The sequence below is a fragment of the Drosophila yakuba genome, chromosome 3R (genome assembly GCF_016746365.2).
Source record: "Drosophila yakuba strain Tai18E2 chromosome 3R, Prin_Dyak_Tai18E2_2.1, whole genome shotgun sequence".
Classification (NCBI taxonomy): domain Eukaryota; kingdom Metazoa; phylum Arthropoda; class Insecta; order Diptera; family Drosophilidae; genus Drosophila; species Drosophila yakuba.
In genome coordinates this window covers 29,055,731-29,081,876 of record NC_052530.2, presented here as the reverse complement: position 1 = coordinate 29,081,876, position 26,146 = coordinate 29,055,731, and the positions used below count along the sequence as shown (strand labels likewise).

The following is a 26,146-nucleotide window of genomic DNA, read 5'->3' as shown; positions in this document are numbered from 1 at the left end:
TTTAATCTAGTTTGTGCCACACGTACGATGAATGATAATTATTCGAGTGAGGACCATAAATAAAAGGCTTTATTTGCTGATAACAATGTACTACTAGGTGTTCAGTGAATCAGCTGATTTTGGCTTTCATTCATACATTTTTGTGCTCATTCAGCATAGCAATGGAAAGTCCATACTACGATCACTCAAGCATCCTATCAGAACCTAGCAGGCTAACTTATACAACTTAAGAAAAGACTTGCAAAACAACTTAAGATCAATACTTTGCACATTTGTGTTATAGCATCAGCTCTATTAAGTTATCAGATTTTACAAAATGTACACAACTTTAAAGCTTAAGTACACGCCATATATTTAGAATAGACTACGTTCAGACGGCAAACTTATCATGCCAAAAACTGGACACAATATACAACCGTCGTTTCCTGAGGATGATAAGACATTGTATTCGGTATAAAAGGGCGCTCAGCTTGTGGAAAAACCATGAGTTGTAAGACCAAGTTGTCCAAGATGAAACTGTTCGTATTCCTGGCTCTGGCCGTGGCCGCAGCCACTGCCATCCCAACCCCGCAGCAGAAGCTGACCCCCGTGCCCGTCAAGGACATCCAGGGTCGCATCACCAACGGCTACCCAGCCTACGAGGGCAAGGTGCCCTACATCGTGGGTCTGCTCTTCAGCGGCAATGGAAACTGGTGGTGCGGTGGCTCCATCATTGGCAACACCTGGGTCCTGACCGCCGCCCACTGCACCAACGGAGCCAGTGGAGTGACCATCAACTACGGAGCCAGTCTGCGCAACCAGCCCCAGTACACCCACTGGGTGGGCAGTGGCGACATCATCCAGCACCACCACTACAACAGCGGCAACCTGCACAACGACATCTCCCTGATCCGCACCCCGCACGTCGACTTCTGGCACCTGGTCAACAAGGTGGAGCTGCCCAGCTACAACGACCGCTACCAGGACTACGCCGGATGGTGGGCTGTTGCCTCCGGATGGGGCGGCACCTACGATGGCAGCCCACTGCCCGACTGGCTCCAGGCTGTCGATGTCCAGATCATATCCCAGAGCGAGTGCAGCCGCACCTGGTCCCTCCACGACAACATGATCTGCATCAACACCGACGGAGGCCGGTCCACCTGCCAGGGTGACTCTGGTGGCCCATTGGTCACACACGAGGGCAACCGCCTGGTCGGAGTGACCTCCTTCGGCTCCGGCGCCGGCTGCCAGGCTGGCCACCCCGCCGTCTTCTCCCGCGTCACCGGTTACTTGGACTGGATCCGCGACAACACCGGCATCTCCTACTAAGAGCTTTGTGTTTTTTCCCCTTTTTTTGGGAATTTTTTAATAAAATGAGTATAACAAAATAATTGCGGTCTTTATCTTTATACTATCTTGGGTTTTTAAGAACCTTGGTTCTGTTAGAATACCATTATTGGTACGGAAAAACCATGAAAAACCATGATTTGTTTTGAAACGAATGTTTATTTGGCAAATGGCTAAGAGCCTTATACTCCATTATAACTACTAAGGACTTTACTTTATTTTCAAAACAGATATAAATATTAGTCATCTATTTACATATTTAAAATCCTTTAAAGAACAACAAAGCCTTATACTCCTTAGTAGTAAGAGTATGTTAATCGCGGTTCCATTAAAAGTTGGGCTATATATTATGACATGATAAGTGCAGCGGAAGTGTGTCTGTTTCAAATATATGACATGTACTCACGACTTGTCAGGTTTGTAACGCTTAGGTACATACTCGTAAAACACGCTTGAGGATTATTATTAACATTTGAGTCATTGCCAATGTGTAAATTGATCAAATTAATCTTGAATCAAGTTATGAGATACAAGAAAAACATAAGCTGTATGCCCATGTTCTCAAGAAATCTGATAAGAAGTACTATAAATTAAAGTAAATTTGTGCTGATAACTAGTTTCTGCTTCAAGTGAGTTTGTTAGTTGGTAATGTTGAACTGATAACAGCTTTCATTCAAAGTTTTCAACTATTATGATAGACTTCCGTTGAACCTTTGCATGCAAAATTGTAAATCTTCTAAAAGAAGCACACTATCTCTATATTCCTTTGCTGGCAAAGGAACAAATTTCAGTGGATCAAACTATCTTAAAATCTCAGTTAAAATTCAGCATAAAGTGTATTTTTGGCCAATGCCAAATGCAATGTGGCAGGCCATTTTTCGCCGCCCTTGAGCATTTCGCATTTCAGGCGAAATTCGATAGTTTCCCAGAGCGCCGCAAAGTATGCAACGTAATGCGGCAGATGCGGCAAGGATAAGCCGATTTGTATTTACTCACCCGCAGGAAAAAGCCCTTGTATCGGCTAGCAGCTGATGCAGCCGGAGCTCCACTTGCCGCACTTGATGGATGAGTCCTCCGGCTGATAAATTGCCACCCACTAATCGAACATCAGAGCCGGATCAGAGTGTCCCTCTGCCGTTGATGTCCTTTCAATTCCGTGCTTTTCCTGCCACTGGTGATTGGATACTTACAGCATCATCGATTTAAGCAGCAATTTCACCGGTTTAGGTAATTTTTATTGCTCGAAAGCTTGTTAATATGTACAAGCCACTCGTTTGTTTTCCAATTCGATTTTATTGCAATTTTTTGTACTACTTAAACTAGGCAAATATACAAAAGTAGATAAATTCCATACGAGTCTAGGATACAGCTAGGTAGAAGTGGGTTCCCATGTACGATGAACCGATAAGTAGAACAGATGCGAACTTCTGCGGCCCGGGTGCTTTATTTACAATAGGAAGTCGTTGGCCGACGGAGAAGGTTGAGATTCCGCATCAAAGATTCGTTGCATTCGCTAACTAGACTCCGGATTAGATGGCGAACTCGCCGTGATCCTCCTCCAAGTCGCAGGGTCGGCGGAACTCCTGGCCCCGCTCGTGGATCCACTTGTTGGACACTGCATCATCGAATATGCTAGAGTACGATCTTTAGTGATTAGTATGTGGCACGGAACTCACCCCACTTGGTGCCTGTAAGTACGGGACAGGCGGCATGGCGCGTCCTCACGTCGCCCTGTCCATCTCTGTGGAGATTCATCCAGAAAGCAGCCGTTCCCTTCCTGGGAAACAGAGCGGTGTGCAGGGATGTGAAGACAGTGGCGCCTCCCTGCTCCACATCACTCATCTGGGATTAAAAACGCAGGAAAAGGCATTAAAAATGTATATCATTATATTGAATTCTACTGCACACATGTTTCTGCAAAACCAATTAGTTGTGTTTACCAATACAAAGCTCGCCATTGAGCTTCAACTAACAATAGCGAAATAAAAGTATCTCTTGGCTATGAAAATACGACATTTGTAAGGATGCCTTGGAGTTTGTTTATATGTGCGTTCTGTTTCATTCACGGCTATGGAATTCCATTCACTGGCATTGCAACCTACGCATATCTGCATATAAATAAGCCCTACTAATGATTCTGCTGCCTTGGGCAAATAAAGTGAAAATTCACCGAGTGTTTTTATTATTCGTGTGGGATCTGCGCGTGCATATAAATGCGGAAAAATAGCACGCATGCACGTGGGATTATTATACTTAAAATGGAGTGAATGCGACTTACGTAGAATAAAACGGTGGCAATGCGGTTGCCCAGATTAAGACCCTCAAAGGCGCGTTCCTCCTCCTTCTGCAAAGGATTAAAACATATTTTTATTTATTTATTTTCGCATTATTTAAGATAGAGTTAGAGAAAACTAACCCGGGCAAAGTCAAAGTGCGGCTCGTAGTGACCTCCAATGCCGTAGTTGACCACCTGCAACTCCTCGGCGGATTCCATATCCAAGCCAGTCATGTCCGCCGTGCGCTGCACCACCGTTCCAATCACCCGATCCTCGTGGGTCTTCAGCCAGGCGGACTTGCTGATCCTGTAGTTCGCCGTCTCCAAGGCTCCGGTCACGGAGTTCTGTACCGTAGCCCTGCGGAATCTGGGGCGTGCCATGCGCTTGATCACATCGATCTCGCTGTCGTACATGGCATCGTGATAGATCACAATGTACGGATCCGCATGGGCCTCCTCCAGCTTGAGCGGACCCAGACGCAGGAAGGGCACACCGTTGGTGACATAGCGGCATCGCAGTGGTCGCAGCTCCGATGGCGATGGCTTCAGTTCGCCCCTGCACAACATCTCGTAGGCGCGGCGCTCTGTCATATCGAAGATGGCCGGATCACTCTTGGCCACGGGCTGCAATTGGTTTAACTTAGAGGTAGAAATCTTGGGAATTTGGCTAGCCATTGCTTACCAAGTCGGACTTGGGCATCTCATCGGTGCCATCGTCGCCCTTCATCTTGCTCAGCTGCAGCTGCTGGGCAATCTCCTTCTCGTAGAAGCGCTTGTTGCCATTGGCTCGCTCGTGATGTGGCAGCAGTTGGAGCAGCTCGTTGGTCATGGTCAGGGCGCTCTCAATGTTGCCTGCAAGAAATAATTAATTACAACTCCCCATTTGAACAGAAAAACTTCCATTTAAACTGTAGAACTTTAAAGTACAAAACATCAAAGCGACTGTAGCATTTAATGGGCCATAACTACCTGAATAAACAAGTGGCACATTAGTGAGACTCTCATTTAAAGTCAAGAGTTTTGCACTTGACCGGCCGCACAATTAATTCATCAGCTTCCAAATGGGTCTTAAGTGCCATACGATATTCAGCCCCAGCCCCAAAGTATGCCACAGTTTCTTCGAAAGTTCCACCGCCTGACCTCGAACTTCCTGAGTTACCGAGAGACCATCAAGTCGATTGGATTGTTTTCAAAGTTTGCAAGCTGCTCACTTATTTATTCATTTGCGTCCAGCTCCAGACCATCATTTAACCCGAGTCCTCCCCCCCACTAATAAGTTCTGCCCCTCAGTTGCCGCAGAATCCGGCTTTAACCTCCGCCTCCACGGCGACCCCAACTTTTGAGCTCCTGTCGGCGACAGGAATTTAAATTTGCATCTCACGACACATGTGTGTGCCACCAGGAGCAGGAGCAACTGGGAGGAGCAACTGGCAGGAGCAACGGGTGATGAGTGGTTGGGTGACAGAAAGCCTGTCACTTGCCTCGAGGGCGGACCCATTTGAGTTGTTTTTTTTTCGTGTTGTTTCCCAACACAATATGGCCGCACTTCCGCCACGCCCCCGGCCACGCCCCCGGCCACGCCCCTCTGTGGGGTGTTGAGCTAGACGCCCACAGTGCATAGGAAAAAAGAGCTCGATGTGAAAGGGAAATTCGCAAGTCAAACTACATTGCTCACAGCGTTTTGATAGGTTAGAGGGCACCAGTGTTTTAGAATCCTTCGAAAAAGGCATCTAAAAGCAGGACTAAGACTTCCTTAAATCACTGCGCACTTTTAGACACCCAACTTAACTGGCCACGTGTCTTCCATCAATTTCTCCCTGTGTGGCAACAACTAGAGGCAAGGATACGGATGCGTGATGAACGGTTAGGGGACACTAACCGGCGTAATAAGACGTTTATAAAGCATACAACTCCCTGGCCAAAGGACGTGCTGATCCCGTCCTGCGCTACGTGATAGTTACCCACAAAGATGGCCAACACTTTTCGCACTTAATGGAGAATCCTGAGAGCGGCTCCAGGTGGAAAGCGTGGAAAGTATGGAAGGTATGGAAAGTATGGCAAGTATGAAAAGTGGCAGGACAACGGACAACAGGAGGCAAGTGGCAAGTGGCCGGGGACTGAGTGCAATTTCCTGCAGCCAAATGGACCTCGAAAGTGCCATGCAAACGAGCCAGGACAACAACGAGTTGGGGCGACGAACACACGCTGAGAATTTAATTACCAAAGCTGAAGGACACCTTCCAGTTTAGGAGACTACGAAACTTGCGAGATTTTTACAAGTTATTGAAGCAGCAGCTGCCTTAAGCGTATGCTGACTTAGTTATGGTCACATGAAAAATGTAAATGCATGGCTTATGGCGAAAATTATAAACAATTTCACGGGCTGCAGCATGCAACGCTTGAATATTTTTCACCAAAGGAGGCAGTCAAGTAGTTAAATAAGTTTCACATTTTAAGCCGTGCTTTTTTGCAAGTGCAACTTTGCCACTTTGCAGTCGGATGTGGGGAAGTCGAACTTGAACTAGACTTGGACTAGGTATGGCACTCACCCTCCTTGTAGGTGGAGAAGGCCAGGTACTCGAGGATGTCGGCCTTGGTGAAGCTCTGGGTGTGGTTGGAAGGCTCCTCCAGCATGCGGGCCATCGCCTCGTTCATCCAGAGCACCGTGTGGTAGTAGTCGTGGTTCACGTACGACTGTCTGCCCAACTCGAAGCAGTCATCCGAGGACATTTCCGTGCTGCGGGATAATACATTTTGGTCAGTGAGTGTATCCCAAGGGATGGTGTTGAGTTGTTTGTTTTTTTGGCTAACAGAAAGTCGAAGATGGTGTTTTTCTGTTACCTCTCGATTGCCGTGGCGCCACCAAAACTCACCTGTACTGAATGCCATTCAGCTTGCCCCGCGCCACACTCGAAGTGTCCAGTTGGTAGGTGTCCTGCAGGCGGAGCAGCGCCACCGCGGCGCCATTGAGATCCTCGTCGGAGGGGAACTTGAGGAGGCTGCGATACTGGGTGATGTTCTGCACAAAGTCCGTGCCCACGTCGTGCTCCATCAGGTTCTCCACCTGGCGCCAGTCGGTGGTCAGCCGCTTGGTCAGCAGGTAGGCATTAATGGGATTGGATACATAGGCGGTTATGTCATTGGAGGCATCCGAGTGCTCCCGCTGGTACTCGTCCATTTTGCTGCAATTTAAAGAGAGTTACAAACTTAGCAGACAGTTCACAAAGTGCTTTTCGCGAGCAGGCAAATTGCATTTCAACTAAAGTTTTAACTTGGCCGTAAAAAATGGCAATTCCTGCGGCAACAAATAAGCTGCAGCTTAAAGAAAATCTAGTAACTTTCCTGTTTGTCAATAAGTAAATGCAGAAACAATCGGTTTCAGCAGATTGCCCTTAAATTGCACTGTGCTTCAAAAGTTAGAAACCGCTGATGGCTGAGAAATAATTGTTTACTCAATCAGGTTTATCATCGCAAAGCTGATTATATATTTTACCACACGACCTATTTTTGAAAGTGTTTATTCACCATAAATAACTTTATAACTAACCTAATTGTATAATTTATATTTCCTTATTGATTAAAAATGCTGTACTGGTATCTGCGTGCCTTTATTGTATTCTTATACCGTAACATACTTATATCGAGGTGAACAATAAGTTAAACAAACTAAAGTTAGCAATAGGTACAACCCACTTGTTATGTACAGTCGTTTCGGGGATGATGATCTTCCGCTGATTATAAATCTAGTTCTGGTTTTTGGTCTTTTAGCCGTTCGGTGTGTCAAGTTCTTGAAGTCAAAGTGGATGGTGTTGGTGTTGGTGTACAACTAATTAGAGTCTAGCATTAACTATGTCCAGGGTATTAGACCACGTTGACGCGGTTGTCTGGCGGCGGTCGGTGGCACCACAAGCTGCCCAGCACTCCCAATCCGATGAAGAACATGGTGAAGGTGGACAGACCCAGTATGACGCCAGTGGTCACATCGTGGACCGGAAATCCTGGGAACGGATCCACCACGAGTATCACCAGCAGTCCGCAGGACTTGAAGAGGCAAAACACGGTGACCAGGATATAGCCGGAGCTATAGCTCCTGTTCGGCAGCCACTCGCAGTGGCGCGACTTGAAGCCCAGGAAGCCGAGTCCCATTCCCGAGAAGGAGGCCACCAGGCTGAACTGCAGGTAAAAGGACTTTCCCAGCTGCAGGATGGAAAAATCAAGTTATTTTGGTGTTTCAAAGGACAAAATGAATATCCTTACGTGTGCTATCATGTAGATGATGAGGCCCGCATTCATGGTGCTGCCCAGGACGAGCATCAGGGAGACCACGGCCAGGGTAATGGTGGCATTGGCCATCTTCTGCGGATAGGAGCTGTTCTTCTTGCCCTTGCCCTGGATGCTGCTCATGTCCTGCTCCCGTTCCTGCTCCTGTCCCTGCCCCTGCTCCTGCTCCTGCACCCTGGGACTGATGACGGCCATGGATCGATCGGCGATCTGCATGGGCAGCGGCTTCACCGTCTCATAGTGCAGTCTCTGCGGGGAGAGTCGGTTCTGGCGCAGTGGTAATGCTGGAGGCACTCCAGCCACCGCGCCAACCTGCTGACTTTGGTAGATCTGTTGGCTTTTGTAGATCTCCAAGCGCCGCTCCAGCTGCAGTTGCTCGTGGTGGGCGGCGTTGCGGGGCGTGGAGTGCGCCAGTCTCGGAGGCGGCTGCATCTTTCTGGGCGTGGTCAGGAGCTCATGCAACGCCCTTGTGGCGGCAGCTGCATTCTTTTGCTGCGGCGTTGAGGTCCTTGCAGCGTACTGCCTGCTCAGTTCCATGTTGCTCAGGCAGGTTTCCTGCTGCTCCTGCTCCTCCGCCAGCTCATCGTCGTCCGCATCCGTGGGCACCACTGCATATCGATGGGCACGGCCATTGTGCATCTGTATGATCTCCTGGTTCTCGTCCACCAGCTCCTCGTCCTCGGCGGTGGGCACCATCTGGTACCTCTGGTTGCTGTTCTTATCCACGATCAGGAAGGTCTTGCTGCCAAAGTCGCTGCTAAAAGCGTGCTTAATCTGATTTGGATTGGGATTGAGATTGGTGTTGTTGTTGATATTCCTGGGCCTGGACGGCAAATTGAGTATGGGTGGCAAGCTGGCGAACTGTGTCTCCTGGTGGGGTTCCTCGTGGAAGGAGTGCGGCTCCTCCTCTTCGTGCAATCCATGTCTGGAGCCATAGCGATCCAGATTATCCTGCGATCTGGCCAAGCGCTGGGCCGCCTGTCCGGGAACTATGGCGTATCTACTGGCCCTGCTGCTGTTCAGCTCCTCCAGAGGAACCAAGGCATAGCGACCGCTAGAGGATTGCTGCTGATGCGGCTGTTGCTGCTGCTGCTGCGCCAGGTGTTGCTGCTGCAGATGTTGCTGCTGCTGTTGCTGCTGCAGATGTTGCTGCTGCTGCTGCTGTTGCTGCTGCTGCTGTTGGTGGTGTTGTTTCCGCGTCACCGAGCGCGTGGACATGCTACGCTGCATTCGCAGGGGACCCTCGCGGGGATCACGAGTGGCGCGCGGAGGAGCCGCTCCAAAGTTCATCTGGAGGCTTCTGTTGTAGATGGACTCCACTCGCGAGGCCGAGTTGCCGTTACCGCTGGGCACCGGATAAAACTCGCTGTTCTGGCAGAAGGCCGGATTCGTATAGTTGTGCTGCGACATGCTGGCGTTGGCACTGTACTGGTTGGTAATTCCACAACCTCTAAGGGGTGTTCTTTCACTACTTTGGGTTTTATTCTTCGTAGTTGATCACTGTGCAGGGTTAACGATCCGCTCGCCTCGGCAACTGCGACTCGACTGATCTGGAGAGCCGTTCCAGCCGGCAGCTCCTCAACTTCCTCCACTTCCTGCGCCGGCGCGCAGTCGAGTGGATCGTGCTCCGATACGAGCATACTCCCCACCCCATGGAACACCATTTACTTGTACATAACACAAGACACCCGTACAATGACCGACTGTGTTTGGCGCGTTCCATTAGGCCGCCGAGGAACTCAATGTGAATGTGAATGTGCTGCTGAATGTGCTGGTGAATGTGAATATGAATGTGAAAAGGCAGAAACATCTGCTCCTGCTCAGCAAACGGGGGTTGAAACGCATTTCACTGCCAACTTCACTGAGACGAGACGTTTCAACGCGGTCCCAACTAAAAACCTAAAACCTAAAAACCCCTGGCGAATTGCAGGAGCAGCCGGCGTTTCATTCGGTTCGCTTTATCAGCGTTTTTAATTCTTATTTACCAACTCATATGCGCTCCCTCGCGACTTTAATTCTGTTTTGCTACCACTTAGTTGGCAAGTTGAGGGGTATGATGAATGTGTTTTAAAGCCGCCTTGGATTATACGTAACCAGTGTAGAGCAGATCATATCAGCACTTTGTCAGCGCCGAAAGTGTCACATAATTTAACTATCTTAAAGGTGTGTTTTCAATTCTTAAAGGTGTGTTTTCAGTTCTTAAAGATGTGTTTTCAATTCATAGAAGAACTAGTTGTTCTTGTTCCCTTTGTTCGCTCGCTGCTTTGTTTCTTTGCCGAAATATTTTAAATAGTTTATTGTTTGTTGAAAACATATCAGGCTTTTATTAATATGTTTAGCATCCGTATAGCGGCATCATTTATGGCAAACTTTTAATGCATGCTTTCACAGAAGAGTTTTGTTTAATATGCACATATTTCTGACGTAAGTCATAAAGTAGAGCTCAACTTCATTTGGTTCAAAAAGTTGAAACAAAACGTAGCCCGTTGTGCTTTAAGAATGTTAAATGTGTCACTTAGATTTGCGACCCCTTAAAGCAGTAGAAACACTTAGTTCTTTTAAAGGGTAACATTTTGTCGACTTCTCCTCGTAAAAGTAAAACTTGTTCGGCTCTGATGTTTGTGCAGACCAAAAACTCTCCCTAAAGGCAGCCCTTCGCCGGATTTTTGTTGCCCAAGCGACCGTTACATTTGGTTGCCACAGGAACACGGAGCAAAAGGCAGTGTTCCGGGGCCAACTTTATCCGGATCTTGCCACCCACGTGCATGGATATACGAGTAGACATGCCTTTGAGCCCGCAGGCTGGATGCACGCGTGTTGTCCTTTTGTGGCGGCCAACTTAATTGCCTTTTGGCCAGCAGCAAATCAGCGCAGTCGGTGGCATTTGTCAAGCGGATTAGCCAGAAATTGGAGGCACCCACAACAGCTGGCCAGCCGCTTGGAAAATTTAAGAGGCATTCAAACTTAAACGCCGGCAGACGGCACGCGACAAGAGTGCGGGGGGATGCTGAGTATCCGCAGGATACTCGGATGCAGATACTCAAAGGAAGGCAGGGGCAATGACAGCGCACAAGGATAACACACACAGACAGAGACAGAGATAGAGATAGAGACAGAGATGGCAGGCACACAGCTGTCAGCTGTTTGCGAGGATCCTGTCTCGTCCTTTGTTGTGACACAGCCAACGTACAAATGCAGCAACAGAAACTGAAGTAAGCTGAATTGAACTGAACAGCTCAGAGACTAAAACAGAAACAGAAACAGCCGCAAAGATAGATCCTGAATCCTGAATCCTGCGTTCTGAATTCTGAGTCCGGAGTGCGACTGGCATTATTTGATTAGGGGAGTTGGCTCACCGCATCCTGCACCCCGCTCTCTCCCCCATATTATATCCGCTGCCAGTTGTCATATACGATATATGCACGCCACATAGATCCCCTTCGTATATATAAGCACGAGATATGTATCTGCAGTCATGTGTGTGAGGGGCGCCTCCTCAGATACAGATACAGATACATGTATTCAGAAGTAGTAAAACAGCATAGGTGCGTGCAACAGCTGCCCTCGCACGTGGCAAAAGTAATTACCACAATGCAGGCGACTACCTGAACCACTCTCTATTCAAGTTCCCCATTTACGGACTAGCAACATCTTGGCACCATTTGCATAGGAAGTGCTTATGCACAGTATCATGGGGGTATTTTATAGGTCTGGGGTTCGTGTAACCAGATGAAGTTACAAGCTGAATAACTCAGATCTTTAAAATACAGCAGAAAAGTGACTCTCCCATTTACTGATTGGACATGCCATGAAAAGCACTCACTAAATACTAATAAACTGGCATAAACTATTTTAAAACTTAATTACAATTAAAATTAAACTACGCTTGAACTACCAAAATATAATATAAATTTATATATAAATTTATTATATAACAATTACAAGCATTGCCGCAACAAGTTTCACATCAGAAGGCCTTATTCATTAGAGCTAATTAAATGGAAAGCAAACAAAGCCACTAATTGCTAATTGCATTTGCACGTTAGTGATTGGCAAATAAAAACTATATTAACTCTCGGCGGGTCAATTACAAAACGCACATTTAATTGTGGCCCAGAATGCGGGATTTCATAAAAATTGGCTCAGATAAGCTTTCCAATTATTTTCGTAGTGATTAAAGCCTAGTAAGAAAAGTGAATGCAGTGAAGGAGTACTCACTTTTTGAGAAAGTTCAGCTTGTCCTCCTGGACGCGTATGTAGCCCTCCAAGTTGGTAATCAGCACGGATTCCGTCTCCAGCAGTTCCTCCATCTCGGCCAAGGCCGTGTACACCTCTCCATTCACGGGCATGCCCACCAGGAGCAGGATTCCGAGCAGGAACATCAGTCGCCAGTCCGCTGCCATGTTTTAGTCTGCAAAGAGATGGAATGCTTGGTTACAAGGGTATAGGTATGTAGGTATAGCCTGCGATTTGGCCTTAAATCTCCGGCCATGTGTAAAGTGGAAGCTCTAAGCTCAGTGAACCCGAAATCGACTTTCATATTGATTAATATCGCCGCCGAATAGAATTTCGGTTTTCGAGGGGCAGCTGCTGCTTCAGCTTGAGCTTGAGTTTGAGTTTGGGCACTTGGCAATTTATTTTAATGAGCGTTTTTTAATTTGACCTGCCATCGAGCGGATTGTTTTATGGCGTTTACTTTACGGCACTGACGCCAATAAAACGAGTCCAAAACATTCGGTGACACTCCACGGCATGGGGAAATGCTCTTTAAGTGGCTGTATTTCCTTTGCCAGCGGCTATTTGCAATTTATATGCGCTTCCCTTAGTGCCTCGCAAAAAAATAACTATTGGAAAATGTGCAATTTGTCACAGTCGAAAGTGGAACGAGCAAAATGCTCAGTTTTACATATCTCTGCATCACAAACTGTTCCCGTTCGTCGAGCTTTGACTTTGCCCCATGCCATTCGATTTCAGCAAAGGGATGTCTTAAAAATCCCCTCAATAATTGCTTGGTTTTTATATATTCGTTTGGCTGCTTTGAAGGTTTTCTGTGTGTAGCTTTTAATTCCATAGACGAGCAACCCGTTTAATCACTCACGCACATGTAAGCTCGCATGGCAATCGCAAACCCCTTGTGGCCTTTATATCTTGTGATGTATCAAGTTTCAAGTTTAAGCCACTATACCCCCATCGGTCTCAGTTGACAGGAACAGCGAATTCAAGTTGGTTTCCAGTTCCGTTTTTGAGGCGGGACTACATAGATTGCGGCTTAGTTAACGTGCCAATAAATTTTAATTGATATTAATTAGCTGCGCGCTGTTAATTCGCATCTTTAAGATAAATGCGCCACTCAATTTGCATACACAAGATGTTTGTCTGCGGTGTTTCGTTGGATTTGGTGGGTGGCGACCCGAAAAGTCCTTCGAAAAACCACAAGGACGAATTAAGGCTGATGCATGCCCTTCAAGGCGCTGGGCGTTGAATAATTAATCAGCAGTAATTAATTCTGCCATGGCAGAAAGATAGAAAGACAGAAAGACAGTCTCGCACTTGAGCAGGTAATTGCTCACATTAATCAGTCACGAGCAGTTAAGATCTTCTATTAATACGCGGCATTTTGGCCAACACTTCGACTTCGTTTTGGCCACTTTGGTCCAGAATTATGGATGTCCGAGAGCGAGTCGATTTATGTCAGCTAACATGTGTTAAAAGCGAGCCCGGCTGTCAGCAAATATTAAATAATCTCACCCAGACCGGTTAGTCCCCTCTAACAAATTCTAAATTCCAAATCTATTCCGATTTCCATTTCTAGTTGGCCAGTTTCGACACTCCGATCAGAATCAAAACGAGGGCAACAGCTATTAAGTTCTATTCCATTTAACTTTCCTGTTTTAGAGCGATGTTCCTGATGCCAGATAGATACATAGATAGAGGTTTTCTGGCTAACATGGCCCTGCATCTCACGGGAAATTAATGGGGGGTTCAAGGAACTCCGTTATTTATGCAAATGTATCTGAGAGATACGCGTCGCTGCAGCGGAGAACCAACCGAACCCAAGCGAACAGAAATGAACAGAAATCGCTCATTGTGAGCGATGATGACCAGAACTTTAACGGTTCGCCCAATCCCAATCCCAATCCAAACAGCCAAACAGCCAAACAGCGTTACACAATCAAACTTATTGAAATGCAAATATTATTTCACCCAGAGCAACCAGAGAATATGTATCTGCAGTTCGTGGGGAAATGAGGAATTTCTGCTTTCGCCCAGTTCACCGAACTCCCGGGCGACTGCTTTATGATCTCTTCATGGAGCGTGGACCCAAATTACTCGCCTTCATTTGCCGAATTCCAATGCAACAGAGCAGCATGTTTGTTGCCACGAGTTGCACAGTTTCAGCTCAATGAAGGAAAAAGCGACCACCCATACAAAAGTCGAAAGAACCAAGGTGCGTTTCATGATTATAAAGAGGAGTTCTTGGCTGAGAAGCAATTCAAATTTCATGCAGAGCATTCCTCACATATTTATGCTTCTTCATACTTTTACTACAAAAATCTCAAAATATATAAACGCATATAATTAGCCAGATATATTTCTCTCAACTGAAAGTAATCTTAAAAGGTTAACCAACGCATAAAGCTACTCAAATCTAACAAAACATTCAGATAATCAGGATTAACACGGTTGTCGCCTCCCAAAGTAATCTCCACTATAAATGTCAGCGTATTAGCGATAATTTGGCCGTATTAAACATAACATCTTTATGGTAATGCCTAATGCTTATAAAATTGAATGAATGCGGGGCCATAAACTTCAATTCATTAAGTTGCTAAATTTACGAGTGCCGATCGAGCTTGTGCATGTACAGTTAGCACATTACCTGTGTTTTTGAGTCGAAATATTAAAGGTAATCAAGCAATGTGAATATTGATAACACCTGCCAAGTTGTCTGGACATTAAACGCGGAATTTCTCACATTTCTGGCCGCTCAATGGAGCGCATGATGGAGTGGAATACAAATGAAGCGCGTATGGAAAATATGCAAAATGCAGAATTATTAATATTAAGAGGCAGCAGGAATAAATGACTGCAAATGTCAGGCAGCTCCAGCTCCAATTACCATAGACTGCGGCAATGCGGTCGCCAGAAAATTCGACAGAAGATTTATGAAATTGGATTTCACGTGCAACTAATTGGCAGCAAATTACAAACTTCGGCCGAGTGGAAGAGAGCAGAAAGTTGATATGGTTACGGAAATTAATGCATGGCTGGGGAAAATTCAATTTCAGGAGCAGGGAGCAGCCAAGGCGGCGATTTTCCTGCACTTTCCTCACTGCAACTCCAACTTCACTTGGTTAGTTGGGCAAACTAATCTGCCAATCAATTTCAATTCACGCCTCATCATCATCATCATCGCTTGTTGCACTTCTTGCTGTGTGGTGCGAACTGTGGTGCAATGAAATGGACTTTCATCATCGGATTGCATTTTCCTCACCACTGGGCCACGCCCCTATTTCACAGTCCGCCCATCTGAGCATGAAATGCTAGCTCTGCAATCTTTTGCTTTTGACTTGCGTGTATTCTGTGCTTTATGCAATCCGGCAACAATTTTCGTTGGCTCTTCTTTTCCCCGATTTCCATGATTTTCCAGCACATTTTTTCGAAGAAAGGAGCGCGCTGCAAAATGAAAATGCACTTGCTGCCTGCCGCCTTTTGTTCGACTAAATTTGTTATCTGGCGCCCAGCTGCAATTAAGTTATGAAATACTTTGTGTGCAAAACGCTGACTAAGCTCTGCGCATTCGACCCACTGACTGACTGCGAAAAGTGACGAAACGGGAATGGGAATGAAAATGAAAATGAAAATAGAAATGAAAATAAAAATGAAAATGGAGATGGAGATGGCTGACTGCTCCACGGATACAGATACGCAGATACTCTTGTGCCGCCTGACAGCGAGCTATCATTACTTGCATTGCATCTGGCCAGTCAGCAAATGCTTCCTAGCTGGCAAAAAGTGTCCTTGTTGCCGGAGGAAAAAGTTTCAAACGGTGACCTGGTTGGCCATATTGTATTGGCTCCGGACAGTGAAGCCTCTAGCTGGAGAACCCTAGTTAAGATCCAGTCAAAAGTCAACTACAGCTAGTAAGCATAACACAGATACCAATCCTATTTATAAATATTACCACCCAATTGATTCTGTTTCAGTACAACATAGGAACTCTTCCTGTTGTCGCTGCCTTCGTCCACCTTGCGTGTGTTCCACTGTACCACTGTGCCACCTGTTCCACACAATAGCAGCCCGCTTATCGAGAGCGGCATATGCACCTGTTTCCCGGGCGCCTGTCGCCCTTTTAGCCGCCAAACAGCGACACTTTCGCTCAAATGAAACTGTCAGCAAACGGCACCAATTCTATAAAATGCAGCGGGACAATTTGAGCAGGCACGACATCATTATTCAGGTGCAAATGCAGCTACCTCCCAACCACCCAACTCCCCCTCGTTTGCAAGTGGGTGGTGGGTTGGCTGTTGGCAAGGTCGACTGGCATATACTGGTATAGTGTGGTGTGTTGTGGCCCCCACAAAGTCGTCCATGTCCATCAGTTTTATGAGCGGCGAAGGCGACGAAGCTGCTGAAGCGACTCCGAGATGGACGGCTCTGGAGCCATAACTCAACCACCGGCAGCAGCCCAGTAGCACCACTGACATTTATGAGCCACCGAAAGCGAACTCATAACTGTGCATCTGCAGCCAATTTGGAGCTGGCACTACACTGGCGAAAACAAGTGGCGACTGGGCATGAATAATGGCAGAACATCGAAAACCTAATTTAAATATGACATTACTTTAAAACTAATTTCCGTAATGACTATCAACTTAATCTTAGTGGAAGCATTTTAAGCAGTATAAATATTTATGTTTTTGTGGGCGAAGAAGTGGCCGAATATTATGAATGTGATAAGTTATATTGGATATCTTCTTTTGTTTTGGGGGTCAATAAATAATTTATCATTTCTGAAAACTGCGTGAAACTAAAGTCGGAACGGCACAGAAAGCAAGTATAAGTTTGTCTAATCTGAGAATAGCTAATCATAACATTTATCAGAAACTGGCATTGTCTTTGAATGTCTTTTCAAAACTAGTTTTTTGGATTGAATATAGCCAGAATAGAACTTGAATCGATTTTGGGTGGAGCTTCTTCGATTATAAATGAATTGTGTGTATATTATAAATAGGTTAATTAAAAGCGAATTAATTGCATGATTTGTGGAACTTGCTAATAAAGAGATATTGCCAAATAATTAAGAGTTTTGCGAGGTAAGTTATTCAAATTTTAATGAGATAGCTGAGAATGAGCAATTATAACTCCATATCCATATAGGGATTTTCACTGTGCACCTGCTCTTTTGGGCCCTGGCATTTGTGAACTCGTGAAAAGTGTGCAGCTCTTTTGGCCACATTGTCTCTCTGGGCCAGTTGCTGTTAATGTGGCACGAAGTCGCCAAGTCTTCCATCTGCCAACTGCTAAATGTCAGCTCCCCAAACCCGCGGACTGACCTTCCCCAGGCGGAGCTGGAGTTCCAGCTCTTTTTTTTTATTTCCCATGTCTGTTGTGACATTTACCCATTCGTAGTGGAATTCGCCGATTCGACGTGGGTACGGCTTCCTGGCCAGAAACCCTACTTGCCATTAAATTTGGCCAATTTGAGTGAGACTGAGCTCGTCGATCGAATGCATAATTAAAATCGCATCGAATCGCACCATCGATTTATTCGTTGGCACTGTAATTTGACTCGGCGTTTTTCTTTAATTCACCGACTTAATGGACTCGTTAGACGCGCCTCGCCATAACCACGTCATCATCATCATTATTGCCTTAAGTATCATCATCATGGGCACCAACGTTGCCCTAACCACCGAATGAGGTCTCCTCACTTTGTTGATACGTGCAACCAAAACAAAAAAAAAAGAATATAGACAAAAAGCAGAGTTCTTTGTGGGAAAATCATGGTCTGTGGCTGCCTAGTTTTGCGCAAATTATGCAAACAATTTGGTTAAGTGTAATTGAGTTGGCCAGGCCGAGAGCTGTTTCAGTTTCCAGGCCACATGGTGCAGTTGCTCCAAGAACTCGGATTCAAAGTCGTGGCTAATGTGATTTGTCTGCCAGCAAAAGTTGCACTCGCAGGGCGTGAACTTTTCAATTCTATAAGCGTTAATTTGATTGTCACAACTTTGCTTAAACCCGCCATCCCCAAGAAAAGTACTCAAAAAAATGATGATGAATAATGAAAAATGTGAATTATGAAAATAACGAATTATGAAAAGTGTAATGTAAAGTTTCTATAAGTAAGTTTGCATTCATCGGTATGAAAAGTTTGCTGTTTATCAGGAATTTGTAGAAATTCCACAAAGCAGCATTGATAACGTATTTTAAAATATTTGAAATATTATTTAGATTATTGATAAAAAAAAAAAGGTTGTTCAATTTCTGCCTGTGTAGGAAAAAAGGCATTCGCCTGAAATATTCAGTAGGCAGGAAGGAACGAAGGACTCGGCGGCGGGAGTAATTCAAGTGCATTCAGCGAGTTTGCTAATTAGTAATGAATGACAAATGTTCGCAGCTCATCCCCAGTCACCTTAACACCCGGCTGGCCCCCATGATTAACCCATGGCAAAGTGTTTTAATACCAGTCACAGATGCCGTCATGGAGCGTGTGCACACATAAATTTTACAATTCACCTTGAAATGTAAGCATAAAAGGCGTCCCCCGATGGAAATCGCATATTGCAAATCGCAATGGGAAACCGGTTCAAAAACTACATATGCTGAGCATTATAAAAGCGAAAGATGAGCTGGGAAAAAGGTGGCTCGAAAATGGGAAAAACAAAAACCAGACAAGGAAGTGGGCCAACTAGCAGCTCCTTGTCCACATTCTCCCCACTTTCATTGCCGCGTCTGGAATTGGACTTGGATGCTCCGTTTGGCAGCCACTTTCGTTTTCTGGCATCCAACTCTAGTATTGCCAACCGGTCGTCATTGCCGAACTAATTAGCAAACAAATACTGATCAAATGGAAGTAAAGGCGAAAGGCCAAAAAAAAAGGCATGCGGGGAGCAACGAACCAGATTATGGATAATTTATAAATTTCATATATTAGCACAACTTGCTCGTAAGTTAATTGCAGCTATTGAATCCGATTGTGTTTTGAAAAATACGCATGGCCATTAATCATCCCAAGCAGACTCTAATTGGTGAAGTGCCTCCAATTAGATAAGCAATAATAGCCAATAAGAGTGGCTAAACGGGGTTTGTGTCTCTGCTAAATGGGAGTAAATTCAACTGGTTTTTAGTTCTTATACTTTAAGAGGTACTTTTAGTATAATCACACGTTAAACAATATTTAAAAAATCTAATTAAATTTTATAAAATTACAAAAAGGTCCAATATTCTCCAAAATAATATTATCCCTTCCACAAAACTAGTTATTTATGTATTTCCTGAATCAATACTCAATACAACTCTTTAATTTATTAAAAAGGATAAAACCATTTATTTCAAATGCATAGACTCCCCTACTGAACCCAACCATTCTTTTTCGCCTAGTTGGCAACGCATCCTGGGAAAGGAACTAGTTCCAGGACACGCGGGGGTGGATTTCCAGGAACAGGAGCACCACAACAGAGAGCTAGAGAGCAGAGATTGGAACTGATGATGAAGATGAAGATGAAGTGCACGGGAAACTGGACCAAAACAAATGCCGACAATTGACTACGTGACTGCGGCACTTCCTCCATTATATAAACACACCCAGACGGACGTAAAAACTATATATATATACATATATACATATATGCCGCACAGACTTTTTCGAGTCCAGATATTTAGAGGCTTATCGCCAGCGGAGGCGCGAGAAAGGGGGAAAGGGGGAGCATCAGCAGTAGGAAATGGGGAATTTGTGGGGGCAAAAGGCGGTCAATTGAATCGCCATGTGGTGACAACAAGTGCATATAGTATGTGAGAGCACACAAATCAGTTTAGTTTTTTGTCACTGCGGAGCAGGGCATTTCTCTCTAATCAAAATCGAATATTCAATTTAGCTGGCCCACATTCCCGATTATTGTTATCAGTGTACGACTACGACGGATGCCGATGCCGGCAGGAGGAACACGTCAGAAGTTCTAGAAAATGTATCTGAGGAATTTCTTGCATTTACTATTTACCCTGGGTCTTCGTATGAACTTGTTGCTGGATCTCGATGGATGTCAATGAAACTGGCCGCCTTCTTTGTTTACAAATTCCGGAGAACACCTCGATTGCATCGCCCACCCGCACTTTGTATCTTATAGATACATTTTACGCACTGGAACTGGAAGCACTCAATTCACGTTTGTTTCGGATATTTTCGTTTAGAATTAACTTTAAAGACAGTTTTCTCTAGTTTCGAGGTGCAAATTCCTTTTCCACAATATTTTCTATTATTATTTTAGTTGGGATTTACTTTAATTCGCGTCCGCACGCTTGGAAATACCGAGTGGAACTGATTTTGTTGTGTTGCCGCCTCGAATATAGATAAATACCGACTTCCAGAAAGAGCGCGAACTGGAAAAGAGAGGACAGAGAGAAAGAGAGTATTTTACACTGAATCGGATACAGATGCGCTCTGTGTAAAATACACAGATACATTCCACATGAAGTACGCATTTCGGATTCCATTCGAACAGCTGTTTGTGGATCGTGTGCGGTGGCGGGCAATTTGAATTGTAGTGGTTTAAAATATGAATGTTTAATGCTTGACTACTACAACACCCATTTCAATTGAATTAAAAACACCTCGCTTAGTTTCAACATAATTTGGCATCCTTTTTATTCGCGTTCGCAAAAATAAAGCTTTTCCCTCGTCACTTACAAATGGTAAATAAATACATGGATTCAGTGTTGGTTTTTCTTTCTCTTTCTGATGGGCCCCCCGACAGCAGTCGTCTCTGGCCAGGAATATGTATAAAATCACGCCACGTGGATATCCTTATCCTAGTCCTCCTTAACGGTGAAGGAGTGCGTGAGTCCCTCGTAGGGATACTTGCCGCCCAGGATGTACTTGTACTCCCCGGAATGCCGGATGCGATATTCACCGGGCAGAGTCTGCGGACTGATGTCCCAGTAGATGTCCATCTCGCTGAAGCCCAGGATCGTATTGGTTCGGTGCCAGACCATTCTGAAAATAAACCATTTCAATTAGGTTTCAAAATGTGTAAGGCTTAGCGTTTCCTACTTGGTCTCCCAACTGGCATCCGTGTAGGCCACCTTCCAGCGATCCTCGTTGATCTTGCGCTCGATGGTGAAGTAGGTTTTCTCGGTGAAGAGGTTGTTGCGCGGATTTCCGGATATGTAGGTGACCTTCACCGTCTCATTGATGCCGTACACCTTGTTGGGCTGCGACTTCACGTAGCCAAAGTCCGTGTTTATGGGATGTCCGTCGAAAAGCACGCCGGTGTTTAGCGATAGCATCACATCATTCATGTACGGCGGACTTGGACCCGCATCCACGGTCTCATTCCGCATCAGCGCCTTGGTCAGCCGCTCAAAGACATCCATGTAAATGGAGTGCGTGTGCGGACCGAAGATCGTGGAGGCGGCCTCGTAACGCTGCGCCTGGTACTCCTCCGGAGTCACAGTGTAACTGGTGTATATGTTGGTCAGTCCGGCGATGATCACCTCGGTGTCGATGCCGCCGACGGCGGAGGCAGCTGCTCGAATCTGGTTCCGCAGGCGTCGTCCTGCCATCGTGGTGAACTCGCAGGGCACGGCGGCTATGATCACATCGCCGATCTTCAGCAGCTGATCCGAGACAATCTTTGGCTGCCACTCGTAGGGGAAGGTGGCCTAAAAGTGGATGATGTACTTGTTAGATATGCGTAAAGTGCACTTGGATCTTTAAATAATTAAACAGAGATCTTATAACCTGGTTTCAAACTACGTTACCTTGATGTCTACGACCTGACAACTAATTACCCCATTTAAGTGTGAATCATAAAAATGAATACGAATACATAGATGTATGTATTCTACTAGAAACAAAGATGAATATTGTTGCTGCATACCTTTGGGCAACTTAGGAAATTCTTATAACAGAAGACTTCCTTCTTAATTAATAGTAATAGGATAATGGAGGCACTCACCCTGCCGGTGGCCAGGAGAATGGGCTTGGGCTCGTGGCACTTGATGTCCTCCTGCGTGGGAGCGGCGATGAAGTCGCGCACAAAGTTCCACATGGGGTTGTCCGTGGTGGTTCCCTGCTCGAAGCTGAAGGCTCCAGGACCATCGGTGGTGCCAGCAGCGAAACTGTAGCCCATGGCCGGCTGACAACCCCTGACCTTGTCCACCTTCCTGCTCAGCGGATTGTAGGTGCTGCCATTGTAGTTGGGCATGTCCACGAACTGGTGGATGAACCTCACGTCACCAGTGACCTCCCGCGCCGTGGACTCCTGGCTCTGTTCGTTGAGCAGCCCGAGAGCGGCATCCGCCAAGCGCTGGCCCAAGATCTGGGTGCTCTCGTACATATCCTTGCCGGGACCGGAGGCAAAACAATCTCCCTCTCCGGTGGGACAACGTGAGGTCAGCAGATCGCACTCATTGCCGGAAATGGAGCACTTGGGACCCATTATGTTGGGCGACACATCGCCAAGGTTGGACGAACAGAAGGCGCCCACGAATTTGCCCTTGCCGGGCATCTTGTTCGGATTGTACTCCTTTTCCAGGAGCAGGGCAGCGTAGCCCACATTGTCGCTGGTCACCAGTCGGTTGGTGTTGTTCATGGAGGTGGCATGCACCGCATACCAGTTGAAGGCGCCCAGCAGATTGTTCTCCAGGTCCACGAATCGCAGCTGGGTCAGTGTCTTGTCCGTATCGTGCTCGTATTGGGCCCGCTCCTCGGCGGGATTCCTTAGGTAGGATGTGGGCGAGCGATTGATGTTCACATTGAGCACAGTTGTTTTGGAAAGCAGGATGCGACCATCCACCAGGTTGTCCGTCGCCCTCTTGATGCACTGCAACATAAATTGAATTAGTTAGCTGCTCTACAGGTTGAGTTGAAAGTTAAAACCCACCAAATACAGTCCCTGAGCCATCACCTCGAAGGTCTGCGGCACAAAGCCCAGAATGGAGATGTCGTAGAGCAGATGCATCAGGAATCCGCCAGGAGCGCCGTGGGTGTGGGTGCCACTGATGGCCACATTGTCATTGTGGTACAGGTTGCCATAACGTGCCTGGAGCCGCTTTATCACCTCCCTCTTCAGGCCGTAGCCCATCATGCCGGCATCCGCGCTCACGAAGGCCACTCGGTTGCCCTTCTCGTCCTCCACCACAAAAGCGCGGGCAAAGACGCGGGTGTGGATGCCACGACCCACTTGCTTGATGTTGGCGTAGCCCATCTATTGGAGGGGATTGTAGTCTATATCGATTCACTGCAGGAAGAGCCTTATGCTTACGAAGTTGATCTCCACGGGCGGTCCTGTGATATCCGCACGGCCCACGCCCACTTTGTAGGTGGCACTGGCCAATCCACACAAGAAACTTATGGCCAGAAAGGCCAGGAAGGCCATCTTGCTATTGGCCATGGTTGACTGGAGCACTTAACTTAAATCTGAAAGTATAATAAAAATATAATATTTATATATTTATAAAAGAATCTTATGACTGCACCTCCCTCAAAATAAGAACTAGTTTTTCTAGTTTAATTTAATTTTGCAGAGCAATTAAAGCGATTTATCTGTGGCTAAATTTCTAACCAACTAACCATGTTCAAAATAGTCACAAATTTTAAACGATCATGTCAAATAGCAATTAGCATTTAGCTATCATGGTATAATTAAAAAATATACACAATGTTTAACCGCATTTTGGGCAATTAAGCTCAAATCCTAGTCAAAAAGTTTGAGTATCTGTGCCTTTGCTTAAGTATCTGTAAGTTTGCTTAATTATTAACAGTCTTATAATGAAATTAATGAAGCAGTAAATCAGTTAATTAATAGGCCCTTAAACACATAATTTGTAACATTTAAATAAATACAAGTATTTACGTTTGAAACGCTTCAATTCACTTCGATCTTTTGATCAATTATAAATCCGAGTGAGTGTTTTATAAGTATCTGCTATCTTCTCTCAAGCAACTGAAATGCGCAGAAACGAAGATACCCGTTCGTATTTGGCAACAAAAACCATGTGTTGCAAGTATCTGCAACAAAACGCGAAGGTGATGAAAGCAGTCATCACCTGACAGTTGGACAAATGGACAGTGGGACAGCTGGACAGCTGGATCCAATTCCAATCGGTTATAGATAAAGCGGACAAATGCAAATGCCCCGCGACCGTTCGCAATCGCACTTCGCATGGGGTTGCGATTGAGGCGGGCGTGACCTCCAGCAGACCCACTGACAGCCGCAATAACAATAACAATAACGCGTCGAGTAGCAATAACATTAATAATAATCATAATAATAACAATGCAAGCAACCGAATCGCAGTCGAACAAAACAGACGGCACATCTCTTATCAGCAGCTGAAGAGCGTCTCCGGAACCGGTTTTTATCAGTTGCGAAAGCGGGCGGCTTCTTCGGCGGCTCAGTGGTCAGCGTACAGCAGCGGTCAATGGCATAGAACCGCTAGCTTTGAATTTGAATTTATACTATTAATAATAAAATTATAATATTATATAAAATTATTATACTATAGAGTACACAATTCCTATGTAGTATATCTCACTATATATTTCAATAATATTTTTAGAAATGACATATTTATTCTCCGTGTATCGCTGCCTGTTTCTTCCACATTCTGACTAAGCAGATGACCATATGGAGACCATGTGCTACAATAGATACTTCCCATGGTCAACTTAAAACCCAAAGTGGTTGGGGTTTTTCGACGCCCCCTTCCCGACTTCCTCCTATTTTTTCCTGCTTTTGTTTTGTTTCAAACTCTCTGATGAATCGACTTCTTTTGTATGCGCACTGTGTGCCACATAGAACGCTCTGTTCTCGGTGCGGATTGGGATTGCCGCTAAAGGCGTTAAGTAGGAAATCGAGTGGGTAATTGCCGCGCATGTAAAGCAGTGCCAGTGCCAGTGGAGTGGCTCATCCACCTGACCACCAGACCAGACGATCCGATTCACATTATCCGCCGTACACTTTGCATAATTTACACACCGCGCGGCTGACATTGAAAACGAAAATTAAATAAATATGCTCGGCCATAAAGAGCCGCAGTGACTATCAGCTGCAGGGCCATCGCACAAGATACACAGCACAAGATACAAAGATACATAGATACCGATACAAATGGGCCGGTATACATGTATCTCGTGTGCGGATTTCGATTTCGGATTCCAGATACTTTTGCAATCGCCTGGAGGCTCGAAAATGTAACGCTCGCCACAGTAAACAAAAGATAAAGATAAAGATACAGATACAGAGGTGGAGGTGGAAAAGTATCTCTTGGATACGGGCCGCCAAACGCTGATCGCCGGACAAACGCGCCAATTGAGCAAATTACAGAAGATTTCGTTTGATGAGCCTTTTATAAGATGAGTAGGCTGTGCACATGATACACATCTATCTGAGGTTACTTGCACTGATTTTTCGGGAAGCTTGGACTTGTTTTTGAGGGTTATGCAATGTGAACTCCTTTTTGTTTTCGACCAGCCTGACCCTGGCTTACTAGCTACAGCACTCACATACACTGCTCGATATCGGTGGGTACTTCAATTGCTGGCGTTATGTGTGCTCTGCGCTTATCACACGCTCGTTATCTGCCCAATTAATGGATAATGTGCTGCATTTGCAGTTGCACTTTTGGCGCTTGTCGATGCCAAGAGCCGATTTCAAAACACGCTGGGCCCCACTTTTTCGATTTATTTATCTTTCCACGAACGCGACAGTTTGTTTTTTTTTGATTTTTTGTGTGATTTTTTCGAACCCCTTCCCCACCAAAACGAAACTATCTCGAACTAAAAACCGATCCGTGGGTTTGGCTCGTCGCCTTGTTTGCGCCCAAGTTGGCACTCGACTGATCGCAACGAGCTGGAAGCCAAGCCGCACTCGATCTCAATCCGAACCTGAGTCGGGAACGGGAACTTCGGCTCTCGGCGCTTCAATCTGTGAATGGGTTTTCGGCTCTTTGGCCTCTCTACTTTATTTTTGGGCACAGTTGTGGGCGCAGTTGCCATCAATCCATCAGTTAGTCAGTCAGTCAGTCAGTCAGTCGCTCAAG

General features: G+C 45.7%; 4 protein-coding genes across 5 annotated transcripts; 1 reads left to right on the top strand and 3 right to left on the bottom strand.

Annotated features, from left to right (window-relative positions):
- The first annotated feature begins 468 nt into the window (after window positions 1-468).
- LOC6538894 (serine protease 1) lies at window positions 469-1,370 on the top strand. The gene has a single exon (XM_002099362.3). It carries the CDS (start codon window positions 484-486, stop codon window positions 1,306-1,308), a length of 825 nt encoding a protein of 274 aa, XP_002099398.2. The 5' UTR covers window positions 469-483; the 3' UTR covers window positions 1,309-1,370.
- Window positions 1,371-2,599: 1,229 nt separating this feature from the next.
- LOC6538893 (prolyl 4-hydroxylase subunit alpha-1) lies at window positions 2,600-20,421 on the bottom strand. Its single transcript, XM_002099361.3, has 9 exons — window positions 20,104-20,421; window positions 12,101-12,293; window positions 6,475-6,783; window positions 6,151-6,338; window positions 4,284-4,453; window positions 3,743-4,225; window positions 3,605-3,670; window positions 3,003-3,168; window positions 2,600-2,941 (listed from the first exon to the last, which is right to left on the bottom strand). Exons 2-9 carry the CDS (start codon window positions 12,283-12,285, stop codon window positions 2,856-2,858), a joined length of 1,653 nt encoding a protein of 550 aa, XP_002099397.2. The 5' UTR covers window positions 12,286-12,293; window positions 20,104-20,421; the 3' UTR covers window positions 2,600-2,855.
- Window positions 7,191-12,094, bottom strand: LOC6538892 (TPR-containing protein DDB_G0280363). The gene is made up of 2 exons (XM_002099360.4): window positions 7,859-12,094; window positions 7,191-7,798 (listed from the first exon to the last, which is right to left on the bottom strand). Exons 1-2 carry the CDS (start codon window positions 9,290-9,292, stop codon window positions 7,463-7,465), a joined length of 1,770 nt encoding a protein of 589 aa, XP_002099396.1. The 5' UTR covers window positions 9,293-12,094; the 3' UTR covers window positions 7,191-7,462.
- Window positions 20,422-20,718: 297 nt separating the features above from the next.
- On the bottom strand, window positions 20,719-25,949 carry LOC6538890 (neutral ceramidase). Of its 2 annotated transcripts, none has more exons than XM_015193604.2 (6): window positions 25,611-25,949; window positions 23,368-23,522; window positions 22,987-23,310; window positions 22,060-22,926; window positions 21,153-21,763; window positions 20,719-21,095 (listed from the first exon to the last, which is right to left on the bottom strand). In XM_015193604.2, exons 2-6 carry the CDS (start codon window positions 23,494-23,496, stop codon window positions 20,912-20,914), a joined length of 2,115 nt encoding a protein of 704 aa, XP_015049090.1. In that variant the 5' UTR covers window positions 23,497-23,522; window positions 25,611-25,949; the 3' UTR covers window positions 20,719-20,911. The 2 variants fall into 2 exon arrangements, with proteins under 2 accessions (XP_015049090.1, XP_002099394.1); XM_002099358.3 differs by having other exon boundaries at window positions 25,615-25,949.
- Window positions 25,950-26,146: the final 197 nt, after the last annotated feature.